The sequence below is a fragment of the Mirounga angustirostris genome, unplaced genomic scaffold, assembly GCF_029215605.1.
Source record: "Mirounga angustirostris isolate CCGP_5_RB_7025 unplaced genomic scaffold, mMirAng1.0.hap1 SCAF_5, whole genome shotgun sequence".
NCBI classification, from domain to species: Eukaryota; Metazoa; Chordata; class Mammalia; order Carnivora; family Phocidae; genus Mirounga; species Mirounga angustirostris.
In genome coordinates this window covers 141,110,252-141,125,248 of record NW_026991713.1, presented here as the reverse complement: position 1 = coordinate 141,125,248, position 14,997 = coordinate 141,110,252, and the positions used below count along the sequence as shown (strand labels likewise).

The 14,997-nt window shown below is 62.6% G+C and overlaps 3 protein-coding genes across 6 annotated transcripts; 1 reads left to right on the top strand and 2 right to left on the bottom strand.

Annotated features, from left to right (window-relative positions):
- Nucleotides 1–676: 676 nt before the first annotated feature.
- GFER (growth factor, augmenter of liver regeneration) lies at nt 677–3,579 on the bottom strand. The gene is made up of 3 exons (XM_045874706.3): nt 2,857–3,579; nt 2,323–2,519; nt 677–1,444 (listed from the first exon to the last, which is right to left on the bottom strand). The coding sequence occupies exons 1-3, from the start codon at nt 3,577–3,579 to the stop codon at nt 1,282–1,284; spliced, it is 1,083 nt and encodes a 360-aa protein (XP_045730662.2). The 3' UTR covers nt 677–1,281.
- Nucleotides 3,580–4,450: 871 nt separating this feature from the next.
- On the top strand, nt 4,451–8,037 carry NOXO1 (NADPH oxidase organizer 1). 2 transcript variants are annotated; one of them, XM_054507439.2, is made up of 9 exons: nt 4,451–5,402; nt 5,548–5,938; nt 6,032–6,112; nt 6,296–6,371; nt 6,484–6,661; nt 6,798–6,979; nt 7,073–7,177; nt 7,403–7,520; nt 7,610–8,037. In XM_054507439.2, the coding sequence occupies exons 2-9, from the start codon at nt 5,873–5,875 to the stop codon at nt 7,920–7,922; spliced, it is 1,119 nt and encodes a 372-aa protein (XP_054363414.1). In that variant the 5' UTR covers nt 4,451–5,402; nt 5,548–5,872; the 3' UTR covers nt 7,923–8,037. The 2 variants fall into 2 exon arrangements, with proteins under 2 accessions (XP_054363414.1, XP_064448409.1); XM_064592339.1 differs by having other exon boundaries at nt 4,451–5,938.
- Nucleotides 8,038–8,181: 144 nt separating this feature from the next.
- Nucleotides 8,182–14,899, bottom strand: TBL3 (transducin beta like 3). Of its 3 annotated transcripts, none has more exons than XM_045874703.3 (22): nt 14,733–14,897; nt 13,240–13,291; nt 13,062–13,157; nt 12,928–12,975; nt 12,673–12,814; nt 12,494–12,578; nt 12,240–12,410; nt 12,075–12,150; nt 11,903–11,996; nt 11,637–11,818; nt 11,401–11,542; nt 11,245–11,303; nt 11,056–11,159; nt 10,026–10,173; nt 9,714–9,944; nt 9,558–9,628; nt 9,322–9,478; nt 9,187–9,245; nt 8,821–8,924; nt 8,649–8,720; nt 8,411–8,569; nt 8,182–8,329 (listed from the first exon to the last, which is right to left on the bottom strand). In XM_045874703.3, the coding sequence occupies exons 1-22, from the start codon at nt 14,771–14,773 to the stop codon at nt 8,208–8,210; spliced, it is 2,415 nt and encodes an 804-aa protein (XP_045730659.1). In that variant the 5' UTR covers nt 14,774–14,897; the 3' UTR covers nt 8,182–8,207. The 3 variants fall into 3 exon arrangements, with proteins under 3 accessions (XP_045730659.1, XP_064448408.1, XP_045730658.1); XM_064592338.1 differs by adding an exon at nt 14,221–14,427 and having other exon boundaries at nt 11,637–11,996; nt 14,733–14,859; XM_045874702.3 differs by having other exon boundaries at nt 11,637–11,996; nt 14,733–14,899.
- Between the last annotated feature and the right edge of the window lie 98 nt (nt 14,900–14,997).

Genomic DNA, 14,997 nt, shown 5'->3' with positions numbered 1-14,997 from the left:
CGCCCGCTGGGTGAAGGTGCCGAGGAAGCCGAGCCAAAGGGAGAGGCTAAGATGCTACTGGGAGAGAGACGACCAGTGCATGACGACCACAGGGAGGGCATACTGTTGCTGGTCCGTTCCACCTGGGAGCCAAGCCTGGAAGCAGGTGTGGCTGAGCAGATCTGGCAAGGCCCAAAAGCTACATGCAGGTCACCCCTATGCCTGCCCCACCTACAGCGTTCTCCAGAGCACAGATCCCGAGAGCATCTTCATCCTCCCAGGGCTAGGGCCCCAACCCCCCAGTCAACCCTGGCTCCTTTCTCTCCGCCTGTCGATCTGCTCTGACCCACCCAGGTGCCACAGGGGTACCTGCCGTCCCTGCTCCCACCCATACCTGCCTCATCCTAGCTCAACAGCCAGAGAAACCTTTCGGAAGTCATCGTGCCATTCCTCAGCTCCAAATCCTCCAAGACCTTCCTGTCCCGGGAGGAGAGTATTAAAACAATGTCCTTGCTGGGACATGAAGACTTGGTGCCATCCAACCTCCCACTGATCTCTGACCCTCCCTCAGCTCCAGCACTCGGCTTCCCAGGCTGCCCCTCCTGCGGAGCAGAACCTGGATGGAAGGAAGCAGCAAGGGCAGGTCCTGCCCATCGCCGCAAGTCCCAGCACAAAACACACCAAAGCCAGACCCTCAGTCACTTCTCTACCATTTTATTTTGGTCTCCAGCTCTGAGAAGGCTGGCCCCGCAAAGCCTCTTGACAGGCCTGGTACAGATACGTGCAACTGGAGGCGGGCAGCAGCGCTGGCAGGCCCTCAGAGAAAGCCTGCCTGTGCTTTCCTCGTAGGCTCTGAGCCGGGAGGAGAGCTCAGCCCCCAGGCCTCTTTTGCAAATGGCCAACAGCACACGGCCTATGTCCCTTGCTACAGGGTAGAGAGACAGTGGCCTAGCCCTCCCTCAAGGAGCAGGACAGGTGGCCCAGGAGGACCTGTCACCTTCTTGCGCAGGGAAGTGGGCACCAGGGTGCAGGGTGAGCAGCAACCCGCCCAGCCCGGGCTGCTCCTGTCTCCTTCACCGGCAGCCCACGGGGAGGAGCACAGGCCGCTGGGGTGTCTGCAGCAGGCACCTCTGCTTTTCCTCCAAACCTAAGAGGGAAAGGGCCCCCGAGCAGTGTCTGGGGACATCCAACTGACACACGACAGGCTCTGGCTCTGACGCACTTTAATGAGTGCCCCGTCCCCCTCTGGCCAGGCTGCCCGGAGGCCCCGGGCTGCTGTCCCACAGCTCTGCCGGCCACCATCTAGTCACAGGAGCCATCCTTCCAGCCATCCCGCCAGCGCTCGTCCACTTGCGAGCAGTCGAAGTCCGGCTTGCCCAGCTTGCGGTTCACTTCATTGTGCAGGCGGCACAGCCACTGGCTGAAGCATGCCCGAGTGCGTGTGTCTGGCTGGTTCCTGCGTATCCTGTGGGGGAAGCAGGTGGAAGGTGGGGACAGGCCGCGGCTCCTTGCCGGCTCCATGCAGGCGGGAGAGCTGAGGCGGCTGTCGGCTACGGCCAGGAGGGCCTTTGTGCTCTGAGAGACAGGCATTCCCAGAACGGGGCTGACCCTGCACTGTCCAACAGTGGCACACTCCTAGGCCTGCTCAACCCCTCACCTGGGGAGCTCGGCAAACCCGGAGAACTCAAAGCAAGACAATAAGGCACCAATCATGCAACTTTACAACCTCATAACAATCAGGAAGCCTCACCCCAGCATCCCTGGCCCCAGGCAGTGTGTGAAGGGGTGGGGCAGCACAAAGGCATAACTGAAAACCAGACCTGTTTCTAGCACCTGGGGCCCGGGGCCTCGGCCTAGCAAGAGAGCTGTTCTAACTGCCCAGGCTTCAAATGGCAAGGGCTGCCCTGGCCCCCACATTCAGCGCAGAAACACTTATAGGTACCAAACAACAGCTCTTGGGCTCCCCAGGGAGGAAAAGGTGGCTCCCAGAAGCAAAAGCAGTGGGTTCTCAAGGCCTTAAAATCAGCAGTCCTGCTCCAGAAGACAGGCAAAGTGGACTCATTAACCTGCCCGAGCCTCCAGGAGTACCAAGCAAGGGACTCTGTAAGTGAAGCTGGGCGGAGAGCCTCTGGTTGCAGGAGCAGCAGCCCCAGGCAGCTTGGCCCTTGAGGGGAAAGGAGACCGCTTAATTGATCCAGTGCCCACTGTTGGTGGTCCCTGCTCTGGGCGACCCTCTGCACCTGCTTCTCCAGGCTCCCCTTTATGACATCAGCCAGGGGGGCCCCAGACCCTGGCTCCAGGAGGGATGACTCTGCTGCCCACAGACAATGCAAACACACTTACCTCTTCCTTATATCTTCGGCACACTCCTCACACGGATAAAACTTGGAAAATAAATGTATGAACTGGGCCATGTCTTGCTGCTGTTCAGGGGTGGGCAGATCGGGGTAGTAGGCGGCCAGGGTGTGGAGGACAGCCCAGCTGTGGCGGCCCAGTTCCTCGCGGTCCTGAGGACAGTCTTCCCTAAACTTGCTGTCCCGCTGCGGAAGGAGGCCGACCAAGGGTCAGTTCGCCTCCCCGGACCGGAAGCCCGCAGAGCTCCCGTTTTCCCCCGCCCCAGTCAGAGGCCCACTGACTCAAGATGGAAGCCCGGCGGCCGCCGATCCCACACACGAGTGGCTGAAACCCTAAAGGCCGGGCCTCCCTTGGGAGCAAGGTGTAGGGACAGCCCACCCTGGTTGGGGAGGGGGCACAAGTCTGTGAGGCATAGAGCCCGTGAGACCGCTCGGCTTGGGCCTCTGGAGGGTCGGCGCAGACGCCTGAGAACAAGGTGTGGGGGCCGGGACCAGGGGAGGTGGCGGCCCCGGGCATCTGCACCTTCTGCTGCGTCCGCATCCACGTCTTGAAGTCCACGCAGGCCCGGCAGGGCCGCCTCCGGGAGGTGTCCTCGGAGACCTGAGGATCTGGGGTCGGCGTCGGGGCTGGCGTCGTGGCCGAGGCGGCGGCATCTCTCCGCCCCGCGCCCCGGCCGCGCGCGTCCGTCACTAGATCGTCCATCACCTCTGAGCGCGCGCCGCCGGGCAGGAAGGAGAAGAAGCTCCTGCCGCAGAAGCGGCCCCGCTCGCCGGGCGCCGCCATGTTGCCCGCGCAATGCCTGCCGGGCCAGCTCGGCCTCCAGATGGGCCTCCAAGTCGGTCTCCAGGCCAGCGCGCGCGCCGCTGCTAGGGCGCGGCCACAGGAGCCGGTCGCGCGCGCCGCGGGCGCGGAGGCCGTGCTCGAGCTGGGGCCGGGGCTGGGGGCGGGGGCGGGCGGAGGGGTGGGGCTCTGGCCCGCGGCGCACGCCCCAGAGGCCGCAGAGTCCGTGGCCGGGGTCTGGGCCGGCGCGGGCGCGGGGCTGGAAGCCCGGGTCCTGGCCGCCCGGGTCCTGGCCGCGCCCCTGAGCCTCGATCTGCGTCCCGAGCCTGACTTGCGTCGCACGTGGCTGCGCTCCCGCTTCCTCCAGTAGAAGAGCAGCGTGTTGTGGAAACCACGCCGCGGCCGCGCCGTGGACTCAGGCTGCGGCGGAGGCGAAGTCCGTGTTCCGGCCCGTGACGCCCCCATCGCTCCGCTCTGACCGCCCCGCGTGCCCGCGGCCAGGCTCTGTGCCCTCAGCTGGGGCGCGCCCAGCGGCCGGCCGCATGGCGCCCTGACAACGCGGGGTGGCGCGGTGAGCGCACAGAGTGGGGCGCGCGCTAGGGTCTGGGTCCCGCGGGTCCGCCCGGGCGACCGGCACCATGGCAACGGGCGCCGGCGGGTCTCTGGGCTCCTGAGGGCAAGGAGTAGCCTGGATCCCTATAGCCTGCCTGAAGGGGTTATAGCCACGTCGGGAGTGGCCGCAGCTTCTATACGTACATTTCATTCATCCTGCAAATATTTGTGTAGTGTCTAATCTGTTCCAAGTACTGGTCCAGGCGCTGGGCAGGGCGGGGCACAAGATCCGTCCCTGACCTCCTCTCTGGGCTCATTGTCCATTGGTCAAGACGGAAAAAGCAAAAACAAAACAAAAAAGGAGTCACACTAACAAATATTCCCTGACAAACGGGTGGGAACCATGAACAGGGGTGTGGTAAATCCGGGAGGCTTCCTTGAGGAGGTGACACTTAGGCAGAGGCCTGAAGGATGAGGAATCAGCTGAGGAGGGCAGTCAAGGCCATGGCTGGAGGTGGGCATGGGCAGAAAGGCCAGTGGAACAGGACTTGGGGAAGGTGGTGAGAGGAGAGGTCCAAAGGTGGGCAGGAGCACATGGAGCTGCCATGGGAGCTGGGAATTTAAGGACCATAGGAAGGTGCTGGACAATTTGGGGCAGGTCCACCCCAACCTGATCCCCTTTGTGTTTTGCAAAGATTTCTCTGGAGGGTGGATTTCATAGGAACTAGTGAGGAGTATGGGGGAAGGCCGGGGGGGGGGGCAGTTGTCCAAGGGATAGATGAGCCTGTGGTCTATGGAGAGAGAGAGAATGAAAAGGAACCAGGGTTGCTGGGGGTGTGAAGCAGGGGCTGTCAGTTGGGGCAGGGAGGGGGCCTCAGCACCCTTTAGGAGGTCCCTGGCTGTGAATAAACAGGCCCTCTCCCAGCTTTTCTCCTGGTCTTCCGGGGGAGAAGTGTCTGCCCCACCCTGGACCCTGCCAGGCCAGGCCAGGCCACTGAGGTCGGGGAGAGCGTGACAGCTGAGCTGAAGGCATACTGCAATTCAGGCCTATATCAGCAGGTGTTTGTTGCTTGGGCCAAGACCAGGGAAGGTTTGAGAGCCGCTGGTTGGACAGGTGCACAAAGGCCCTTTGTCAGGGCTAGGGTGATTTCCGGGAGGGATGTCCTAGAGGCTAACCCCTCCCTGGACAGCTTAGGGTAGGAGTCCCAACCTAGAGCTGGTGGCCCCAGCAGCACGAAGAGCTAAAATATACCAGGGTTGGATGGAGCTCTAGAAGTCTTTCCTATAAGGAAGCAGCCCAGACATGTGGGGCACCTGAGCATACGCTCTCTGGGGATTCTAGGGTCCAACCCCTCTTCACCCCAGTTAGTGGGGGAATTGTGACTTCTGATCTCAGGCTGTGTTTGCAGTAAATTGTGATAAATCATAAATTTAGAGGCAGCTCTCAAAACAGTCCTAGTCACCAACCCCCCTCCCCAAGTGCCAGTGACTGCAGAGAGGGACCCTCTTTGTCCTGCTCCAAGTCCCCCCACCACAGGGGAACCTCTGGGGTGAGCCTGTGAGGTCAACCCCCACATCCAGAAAAACTGACATTAATTATCTATTTAATACAAATTTCCTCCTCTGTGATTTGGAAACATTAAGAGACCTTTCCTCCAATGTGAGCCAAACAAAGTACATAAAGCTTTTAGCACTGGGTCCTTGGTTCCTGATGACAACAGCAGTCAGCTTCCAAGGTGAGTTCAAAGACAGAGCCATGGGGGCATGCCCTGGAGGAGGCTCCGCTAGTCCCAGCACCACACCGGGTGTGGGAGAGCTAGGAGAGCAGGGCCAAGCCTGGCGGCACTTTGAGGACTCTTCCTTTTCCTCCTCCTCCCACAGGCCAGACTCATGCCTGAGGGACTCAGGCCGCAGTCCCCACCCTCCACCGCCTCTCTGCCCCTCCCCCCCAAGCCCTGTCCTGTCCCTCTACCCGGATCTACTCTGGGCACAGTGAGGAAGCTGGGAAAGACCCAGGGGCAAGGCAGCGATACAAGGACCTGCCAGGTCTGGGGCATAGCCGGGGAATTCCAATCAGTCTTCCGGGTGCCCGGAGCCCCCTGCCTTCTCCCCCCAACCCCCACCGTGTGAGCCAGGACGCAGTGGGACCCTTGGCCACAGTTTGCCAGCTCCAGAAGCCCAGAACCGGAACCCGTGAGGCACAGCGATGGACGGCCCCCGGTACCCGGTGTCAGTGTGCGCAGCGGCCCTAGTGCAGACAGCGCGGCTTCAGGTATGACGGGCGGGGAGTCCCTGCCAGCCCCAAGGAAGAAGGAAGGAATTCCTGGCCCAGCACCTCCAAGGCGCCCCAACCTTTCTCCAACAGACATTTGCCTTCTCTGTGCACTGGTCAGATGACAGCGACACTTTTGTGCGCAGGAGCTGGGATGAATTCAAGACGCTCCAGGTGAGTGAGCCTGGGGCGAACCCGACTGCCCCCGGTGCCGGAGGGACCAATGGCCCGCGCCTGGGCACTTGCCCTTGAGCCCGTGAGGGCGTCTAGCCCCTACGACCCCCATCCCGGCAAGGAACCCTCACCCTCCCAATGGAACCGGTGGACTCTGAGACTGATTCGCTGGTTCTCCCTTAGAAGACCCTCAAGGAAACCTTCCCAGTAGAGGCGGGCCTGCTGCGGAGATCTGACCGCGTTCTCCCCAAGCTTCCCGGTGAGGCCGTTAGGGAGGCCCGCAAGGATCCCGGGAGGGGCAGGGGCACCAGCGGCCTGGTGGAGGGAACCCTGGGGCGGGGTCCCACAGTCCGTTCCCGTCGTGTCCGCAGACGCATCGCTGTTGATACGCGGGGGGCGCACGGGCCGCGGTCTGGCGCGCCTGCGGCTGCTGGAGACCTATTCGCGGGCGCTGCTGGCTGCGGCGGCGCGCGTGTCTCGGAGCCCAGCGCTCACCGGCTTCTTTGCACCGCAACCCCTGGACCTGGAGCCCGCGCTGCCACCCGGCAGGTGCCTGACTCGTCCCCAACTCCCTGCCCGCAAAAGCCCTTGGAGGCTGGGGGAGGAGCGAAGGCTGAGCGGACTGGGGAGGGGTGGCAGGCCCTCACCACACTTCCCACCCGCCCCTCGCCTGTACCCTTCCCAGTCTGGTGATCCTGCCCGCTCCTGAAGAGCCCCTACCCCGCCCGGCGGACAGCCTTGCCATCCGTGGCCTGGAGGCTCAGAGCCTGCGCTGCCTGCAGCCCTTCAGCACCCAGGACACGCAGGGCCGACCTTTCCATGCACGGGCCCAGGAGATCCTAGACGTGCTGCTGCGACATCCCTCAGGTGGGGCTGGACAGGACTGAGAGCTCGCCCATTTGCCCCCAGGACCCAAGAAGGCTTGGGGGGTCTGAACCTCCGGCCACCTCTTGCACACAGGCTGGTGGCTGGTGGCAAACGAAGACCAGCAGACAGCGTGGTTTCCTGCTCCCTACCTGGAGGAAGCGGCCCCGGGCCAAGAACGACGACCCCTAGGGAGTAGTGGTAATTACCCATCCCACCCCCGCCAAGCCAGCCACCACCACTGGGCAGTGTGCGGCAAAGCTGACTACTGGAAACAGCTGAGCGAGCGCTGGACATGGGGACAGAATGTCCTTGGTCCCATCATCTGGGGGATGCCTGAAGGTGGTGACTCCATGGGCGGAGGAGATAGAGGTGGGAGTCCTGGTCCCTGAGGCCTCGCAGTGACCCCCAAATACCCACTCCCAGGGTCTCAATTCTGCGCTTTTCAAGCCTATGAAAGCAGCCACGCAGATGAACTGTCAGTGCCTGCGGGGGCGCGCGTGCGCGTGCTGGAAACTTCGGATCGTGGCTGGTGGCTCTGCAGGTGCGTGGGGGTGGAGCTTGGGCGGGGCCCAGGATGGGGGGAGGATCCAGCGACCGCCAAACCCCACCCTCCTCCCCGCCCCCTCGCAGGTTCGGAGGGCGCTGCGGTCTCCTCCCCGCTGTGCTGCTGCGACCCGATGGGCTGGGCGCGCTCCTGAGTGGCGCAGGGCTCCACCGCGAGGAGGACCGTGAGGAGGACAGGGTGGGAGAGGCCCAAGGCTCCCCAGAGAACCCCCAGGCCACAACCCCTCCCCCTACCGTGCCCACCCGCCCTCTGTTGAGCGCCATCCAGAGCCGCTGCAGCACCATAACCCGCAGGGCACTGGCACGCAAGGACCCCCGCGAGGGCGTGTGGAGCTGCACAGAGGGCAGGCCCAAAGCCCCAGACCCCAGGGATGACTGACACCAGCCATGCCGCCACCACCACCACCACCACGGCTGGGGGAGGAGTATTTGAGGGTGGGACCCCGTGGCTGGCAGGGCCAGGAAACCATACTCTCCCATTTCCAGAGTAAAGCTCTTCTGACTGAGGCACAACCCAGTGTCTGTGCTGAGAAGCAGGGCCTTCTGGGTCTTGGCCAGGCCGGGGCAACCGTGGGGCAGGTTAGGGCTGGGGGCTGGGGACCTGGAGTGAGAGACAGTCCACACATGGGGAGTCTGGATAGAAAAGGACAGCCTTCGGCATGTTTCAGAGAGCTGAGGGAGCCACAGAGGGGGCCGCAGGGAGGGCGGGCAGCTTCATGTTGTGCCACAAGAAGTCCAGGAAGGTGGCTGCCTGCAGTGTCCGGCTGAGCCGCTGAAAATGTCGCTCTGGGGGAGGACACAGGGATGTCAGGGGCTTCGTGGGGGCTGGCCAGCAGCTCCCGCCCCGCCCAGGGCCGGCCCATATACCAGTGTAGGGCAGTAGGGCCTCGAGGGAAGTCTGCACGCCAGGGTAGGCCAGGAGCTCTTCCGGGGCCTCGTGCCGCAGGAGCACCCCCAGCACAGCCTGTGCGTCGTGACAGTGCCTCGAGTTGGTGTTCCATGTGACACAGAAGCGCAGCAAGGCCTCTGGGGGGACAAGGACAGTCAGACCTGCCCACTGGCTGCCCTGCCTGGCCATTGCCCCGCCTGCCCACCTGCCCCTGACCTTTCTGATCTCGCCGCAGCCGCAGCACTGTTGCTCCCAGCTTCTCGCAGGCCTCAGGGTCCCTCCGGATGGCTGGGGGGGGGTAGGGGGGTGGGGAGACTGAGCCCCAGGGAAGGGCACAAGATGGACCCAAGACCCCCGCCCCCCCTCCACGCCCCAAGGCAGCACTGACCTTGGATGACAGTCAGCACAGTGTGGGGCCGGTCCAGGGAGATGGCCAAGCCCAGTGCCCGCAGGTACCGTTTCTCATGGAGCAGGTTGTCCAGTTCTTGCTGCCTGGTGGGGGAAGGAGGGAGGACAGGGTCACTGGGGGACCTGGCTGGGACTGAAGGCAGAGCCATCAGGGGGCTGGCCCAGGAGTCCACAGCCTGGCCTTAAGCATCCACTGGTGGTGAGCTGTGTTGCACTCCTAGCCTCAGTTTCCCACGCCATAAAGCAGAGGTGACAGCTGTATGTCCCCACTCCAAAGGTGTGACGTATGGGATGGTAGACATATGCGTGGCACTCAAGGGGACTGGGCAGGGACCCCCAGACTTACTTGACCACCTCCTCCTCCCGCTTGGCCTGCTCTTCTGCCTGCTCCACCTCGGTCACATCCTAGGGTCAGAGCGAGGTCAGATGGGCACCCTGATGCAGCCCTGCACAGTCCCCATGACCCCCCAAACCTCCATACCTTCCAGAGGATGACGCAGGAGTCACCAGCACCGGTGAGGGCGCGATCGTCCAGCCGGCTACAGTGCAGTCCCCAGACCTTGTCCTCGTGGGCGTCCAGAGTCTTTACACACTCGTTGTTTTTGATGGTCCAGAGCTTCACGAGACCATCAGAGCCACTGGGTTTGGGATCGGGAGGAGTTCAGTGCTAGGGCCCATCCTGCAGCTCATCCCAACCCCTATCCCCAGCCCACTCACCTGGACAGCAGCTGGGTACCACGGCTCACAAAGGCCACCTTCAGCACGGAAGCATCATGCCCCTCGAACGTCTGCAGGATGGGGAGGGGAGAACGTGAGACCACCCCAGGGCGGCGGGCAGGGCCTGGGGATGAGGGGCCTGAGGCGGGCGCTCACCTTGAGGCAGCTAAAGTCCTGCAGCGCCCAGAGCTTGACCGTACCGTCAGCCGAGGCTGTGGCCAGCACCTGGTCCGTGGGTGAGAACTGGACGCACCAGAGGCCGCGCCGGTGGCCTGAGAAGACACCCAGCAGCTGGCACTGCGGCAAAGCCCAGAGCTTGGCTGTGCGGTCCTGTGAGCCTGTGGCCAGCAGCTTGTCGTTGGGGGCGACGGCCACACTGTTGATGTCCTGGTGATGGGAGCAGGGGGCAACTCAGAACCCCATCCCAGCAAGGGCCCTGGCCCTGCCCCTGCCCCCGTGTCCCATCACCTTGTCATGGCAGCGCTGTGTGGCCTGAGCCTGGAGAAGGACAGGACTGCTGTCTGGGGCTGCACCCTTGGAGAGCAGGGCTTCAGGGACGGGCCACACCTTCACAGTGCAGTCCTGGCTGCCCGTCACCAGGAACGTCTCCTTCAGCCTGAGGCCAGATGTGGGGGAGGGGAGACCCCTGCTGAGCCCCGGCCAGCCCTGTCTGCCAGGGCATCACAGCCTGGGCTTGCAGGACCATGGTCCCGACCAAGGAGGGGCAGGGTACACTTGTCTACTTGAGCCCCCACCACCCGCCCTTGGTCCACCATACCTGGTGACTTGGTAACAAGACCTCAACCCCCCTAGCAGGGAATGTCTTCTTTTTTTTTTAAGATTTATTTATTTATTTGACAGAGAGAGACACAGCGAGAGAAGGAACACAAGCAGAGGGCGTGGGAGAGGGAGAAGCAGGCTTCCCGACCATCAGGGAGCCTGATGCAGGGCTCGATCCCAGGACCCTGAGATCATGACCTGAGCCGAAGGCAGACGCTCAACGACTGAGCCACCCAGGTGCCCCAGGGAATGTCTTTTCTGCCTGAGTTTTGTTCAATGTTATTCTTTCTGCCCTGAAGCCTCTCCCCCCAGCCTTTTTTTTTTTTTATTTGAGATACAGGAAGAAAAAGCACGAGCAGAGCAGCAGGGAGGGGCAGAGGGAGAGGGAGAAGCAGACTTCCCGCTGAGCAAGGAGCCTGACACAGGGCTTGATCCCAGGACCCTGGGATCACACCTGAGCCAAAGGCAGACATTTAACTGACTGAGCCACCCAGGCACCCCGAGCCTCTCCCCTTTAATTCCCCCAGCCCCAAGAACAGTTCTGAGGAGCCCCTGCCAAGAGAGCAGCTGGGTAGCCCTTGCATTCTGTTACACATCCCTAGCCTGGAGCCTCGAAGACCAAGGCCGAAACCTCCCCCTCCACATCTCCCTGAGCTGGAACCCCATTAGCAGGGTCTGGGCCTCTGTAACACCACGGACCCCAGCCCTGACCCCCTACCTAGAGCAGCAGATGGTTCCCACGCTGTGTGTGTGCCCAGAGCCCTGAGCCACACAGGCCACCTTGCCAGCCTTGTTCATCCTCCAGATACAGATGCTCTGATCCTGGGAATCAAACGGGTGAGGACAGAGGCGGGGCTGGGCTTCCTCCACTGGGACCCATACCTCCACACAGCTCCAGATGACTCACCTTGGCACAGCTGGCAAAGAGCCACCCCTTCCGGAACACGTCCAGGGCCAGGACAATGTCTGGGAGAAAGTAGAGAGAAAATGGCCATCAGTTACAGTAAAGGAGGGCATTCTAGTCCAGGATAGAGTGCTGGGGGCATCAGCTCAGCTCCCTGACCTGTGTGGCTGTGGAGAATCTGGCAGGCCATTGTCTGCAGCTCAAACACTTTCAGGCTGGGGCTGTTGGAGGCCACGACAATGTGGGAGTCCTCGGGCCCAAGAAACCGGACGTCCAACACCTCCTCGCTGTAGCCGGCAAACTGTGGGGGCGGGGGCCAGAGGGACACAAGCCAGAGCCTGCATGAGTGGAGGGCTGGCAGCCCCACCTCCGGGCTGAGCAGGGGCAGCGCTCACCTGTTTCTGCAGCCGCAGGGAGTGGGCCTCGTAGAGCAGCAGGTTATGGTCGGCAGTGACAGCGAGGAGCAGGCCGGCACGGTGGGCCAGAGCGCAGTGGGTCAGCTCCTGCCCGGGGCCTGGCAGCCGCCGTTGTATACACACGCACTGCCCAGAGGCTGCCTCCCACACGCGCAGCAGGCCTGTGAGGGGACGCGGGCTGCTGGCACTCCAGTGCACGGACCTCCCCCAGCCTCTGCTGCCCACCCTGGCCTGGACACACATACCTTGGTCTCCGGCTGTCAGGAAGTGCAGGCCCTTGGACTTCACACCCAGCCCAGGTGCTGGCTCCTCTGGCAGCAGCACGGCCGCCTCCACACTCTGAGGGTAAGCGGGTCAGAGGCAGCAGCCCACCCTCCCCCTGCCCCCTCGATTGGCCCGGCCCCCTGGCATTCCCACCTCAAACACTGGCACCGTCCTCGTAGCCTGGTGGCTCCGCACGTCCCAGATGACACAGATCTTGTCACGGCCTGAGCTGGGGGGCGGGGGGGACAGCCACCTCAGTCCTCAGCTTCAGCTGCAGCCCTCCCCTTCCTGCCATGGCCTGGGTGGCTGGCCGCTGACCTAAGCATGGTGTGGCCATCAGTGCTAAAGGTCAGTGAGGTGACGGCACTGTAGTGGGCAGTCATCACGGCCAGGCACGACTGGTCCTGAAGCGACCACGCGCGGATGGTGGCGTCTGCAGCTGAGGAGAAGAGCAGCAGGCGTGCGGGGTCCGGGTGGAAGGCCACCAAGCTGCGGGTGGTGGGGGGGGTGGCAGGTGAGTTGTGCGCCCCTGGGCATAAGGCCCTGTCCACCCTCTGCTGCCCTCCACTCACTGTACAACCCCTGGCGAGCCCCGAAAGTGGTGTGTCCCATAGTGCCGCACAATGTCCCAGACACGAACTGCCCCGTCACAGCCGCCTGTGGGAACGTGTTCAAGGTGAAGGGGCTGGTGTGCCTGAAGACCTCTGACTGTGTGCCCTCCGGGGGCCCATCCACCCAGCCAGGGCCCTACCTGTGGCTAGCAGTGTGGAAGTGGGGTCAAATGCCATGGTGGCCACAGGGGCTGTGTGTATCGCCTTCCACAGGCGGGTGATATTGCCCTCTCGCCAGGCCCAGTGAGCCAGAAGCAGTGCCCTGCTGGCTGTTACCAGCACCTAGAGAACGATGCAGTTCAGCTGGGAGGGGAGAGGCACGGCCACATGTCCTCAATGGCTCAAAGTTTGGCTGAGAGGTACCGAAGCCCGCCTCCTATCCCTGCCCCGTATACCTCGTTGTCAGGGCTGAGATCAAAGGCAGTGATGTCCTCCTGGTCCTCCTAGAGGTGAGAGTTAGCACACAGAGCACCATGAGAACGGACTGCCCTCCACACTAGCCCCTTGCCCTGGCTCTCCCCACCCTCACCTGCTCCAGGCTCCGCAGCACGGCCCCTGAGGCCACATCCAAGATGTTGACTTTGGTACCACAAATGCAGAAGAGATGCTGCCCAGTCTGGTCCAGCTGGTGACAGAAGGGTCTCAGCCAAGATAACTCTGTGCAGCCCCTGCCTGCCCCACCACTCTGCCCCTCCCTGGGCTGGTACCTGCACCTTCCCGCCCTTGTAGAAAGGCTCGATCTTGCGCTCCACAGCATAGCTAGAGAGAGAACAGGAGGAGAGAGTGAGTCACCCACCCCTTGGTCCCCAGTGCCCAGCTCTGTGCTGGGTGCTCTCCCAGAGCTCAATCCAAAAGGCCCCTGCCTTGAGGAGTTCCCAGGCAGAGGCGGGGATGCAGGAGATTGGAGATGGCTCTTCTCACTGTCCTCTCTCTGCAGCACTGTGAAGTGGGTGTCACAGAGGATGCGAGACCCAGAACTGGGCAGTGATGCACACCAGGTTCTGAGGCAGTACCAGCAGTGTGACACCCCTGTCTTCCCAGATTCCCCCAGAGTGGAGTAGGCCAGACCTCAGGGGCCCTCTGCTGGCGGCGGGAGGCCAGCCCAGGGTACCAGCCCAGAGCAACACCCCCTCAACAGCTTCCTTCTCAGCTGCAGCCTGCCCCCTCCTCAACCCTAGCTCTTTCCTCCCACTCCCCAAGTAGCCCTCATTTCTGCAGCCTCATGCTGTCCTCATCCCTCCCCTCTCGGCTGCCTCCGCGGTGGTCCAGGCCACCACACGCTCATCTGGACAGCCACTCCAGCCTCTTCACCAGGCCCCCTCTCTACCATCTCAAACCCTGCTGCCAGAAAGACCTTTCCAAACCTAAGTGTTTTACCCTGTCTTAAAACCCTCTCCTCTCCTTATGTGTTTCTAAGACCCTGACTTGGAGGAGCCTCTGCTATCCTTTTGTGTCACACAGGCTATTCCCCATATGTGGCTTGGGTCTCTCTTCCCGGATTTCACTGGTGCCTAACTCCACTAGGGGAGGCTTGGCTACCAACATGAAATGGAGCCCCCAACCGTGGCGCCCTGGTGACTATGCCACAGAGACGCTCTTGACCCCAGGCCTTCCCTTTGGTATTGCTCATCACTCCCACTGATGAAAATGAGCTGCTTAGTATGCTTATCCCATGAGACCGTGCTCACCGGCAGGGAGGAGTCCATCCCGTCCTGGGCCCTAAGCACTTAGATGTTCACCAGAGTCCTTGGGGAACTGAATCAGCCCAGGATTCAGGGTCTCCGGAGCCACAGCAGACCGCCCATCTCCTGACCTCTCTTCCTGCTCCATGTCGAAGACGGACAGGAGGTGAAAGCCCCCGGCTGCCTGCCCAGAAGTGGTTCTTCTCCCAGTACCTGAGGGTGGGGGCCTCCCGCTGTGGTTCAGGACCAGCCTCCACCTGCGCTCAGCCCGCTCCTTCCTCCTCTAGAATTTTTCACCCACAACCCCCAAACCAGCTCCTAATTTAATAACCGACGCTGGCTCTCTCACTTTGTAATAACGCAACCAACACGACTCCCGCGGGCCAGTTCGTACACCGCCCTCAGGCTCTGCCCAGACCCGAATGGGCGCCCGGTTCAGGGCGGGCACATTTGCCACTGGGGCTGCGAACCCCGCTCCCTCCCTGGGTGGCACCCACAGCCGTAGCGCCCCAGCTCACTTGGCCTTGAAGCGGCCCACTCCCGCCACGGGCTCCGCCATGTCGCCGCCGCGTGAGGGAAACAGAGGCGCCACTTCTCACTGCCGGCGCGCCGCAGATGGCGTCACCGCCCACGACTACTGTTACGCCATCAGTTGCGCGCTCGGCGCCATCTTTGCTGTGGGCAATGCCTGCTGTGGCAGGAAGCGGAAACTGGTGGAGGCGTTTCTGGCCTGGAGGAACCGGTGTAGAGCCGCCTGGAGGCGGCTGGGGCTTCTGGGGCGGA

Bases quoted from the DNA above. Each gene is read 5' to 3' on its own strand.
- GFER (XM_045874706.3), bottom strand. From the start codon at position 3,579: ATGGGGGCGTCACGGGCCGGAACACGGACTTCGCCTCCGCCGCAGCCT. The intron at 2,520-2,856 runs GTGCAGATGCCC...CTCCTTCCGCAG, and splicing joins GGATGCGGACGCAGCAGAAG to CGGGACAGCAAGTTTAGGGA. The intron at 1,445-2,322 runs GTAAGTGTGTTT...CTTCCCCCACAG, and splicing joins GCCGAAGATATAAGGAAGAG to GATACGCAGGAACCAGCCAG.
- NOXO1 (XM_054507439.2), top strand. From the start codon at position 5,873: ATGGACGGCCCCCGGTACCCGGTGTCAGTGTGCGCAGCGGCCCTAGTG. The intron at 6,662-6,797 runs GTGCCTGACTCG...TACCCTTCCCAG, and splicing joins CCCGCGCTGCCACCCGGCAG to TCTGGTGATCCTGCCCGCTC. The intron at 6,980-7,072 runs GTGGGGCTGGAC...TCTTGCACACAG, and splicing joins GCTGCTGCGACATCCCTCAG to GCTGGTGGCTGGTGGCAAAC.
- TBL3 (XM_045874702.3), bottom strand. From the start codon at position 14,773: ATGGCGGAGCCCGTGGCGGGAGTGGGCCGCTTCAAGGCCAA. The intron at 13,292-14,732 runs GTGAGCTGGGGC...TTCTCTCTCTAG, and splicing joins GTGGGCCGCTTCAAGGCCAA to CTATGCTGTGGAGCGCAAGA. The intron at 8,925-9,186 runs GTAAGTCTGGGG...TTCCCCCACCAG, and splicing joins CGGGAGGAGGAGGTGGTCAA to GCAGCAAGAACTGGACAACC.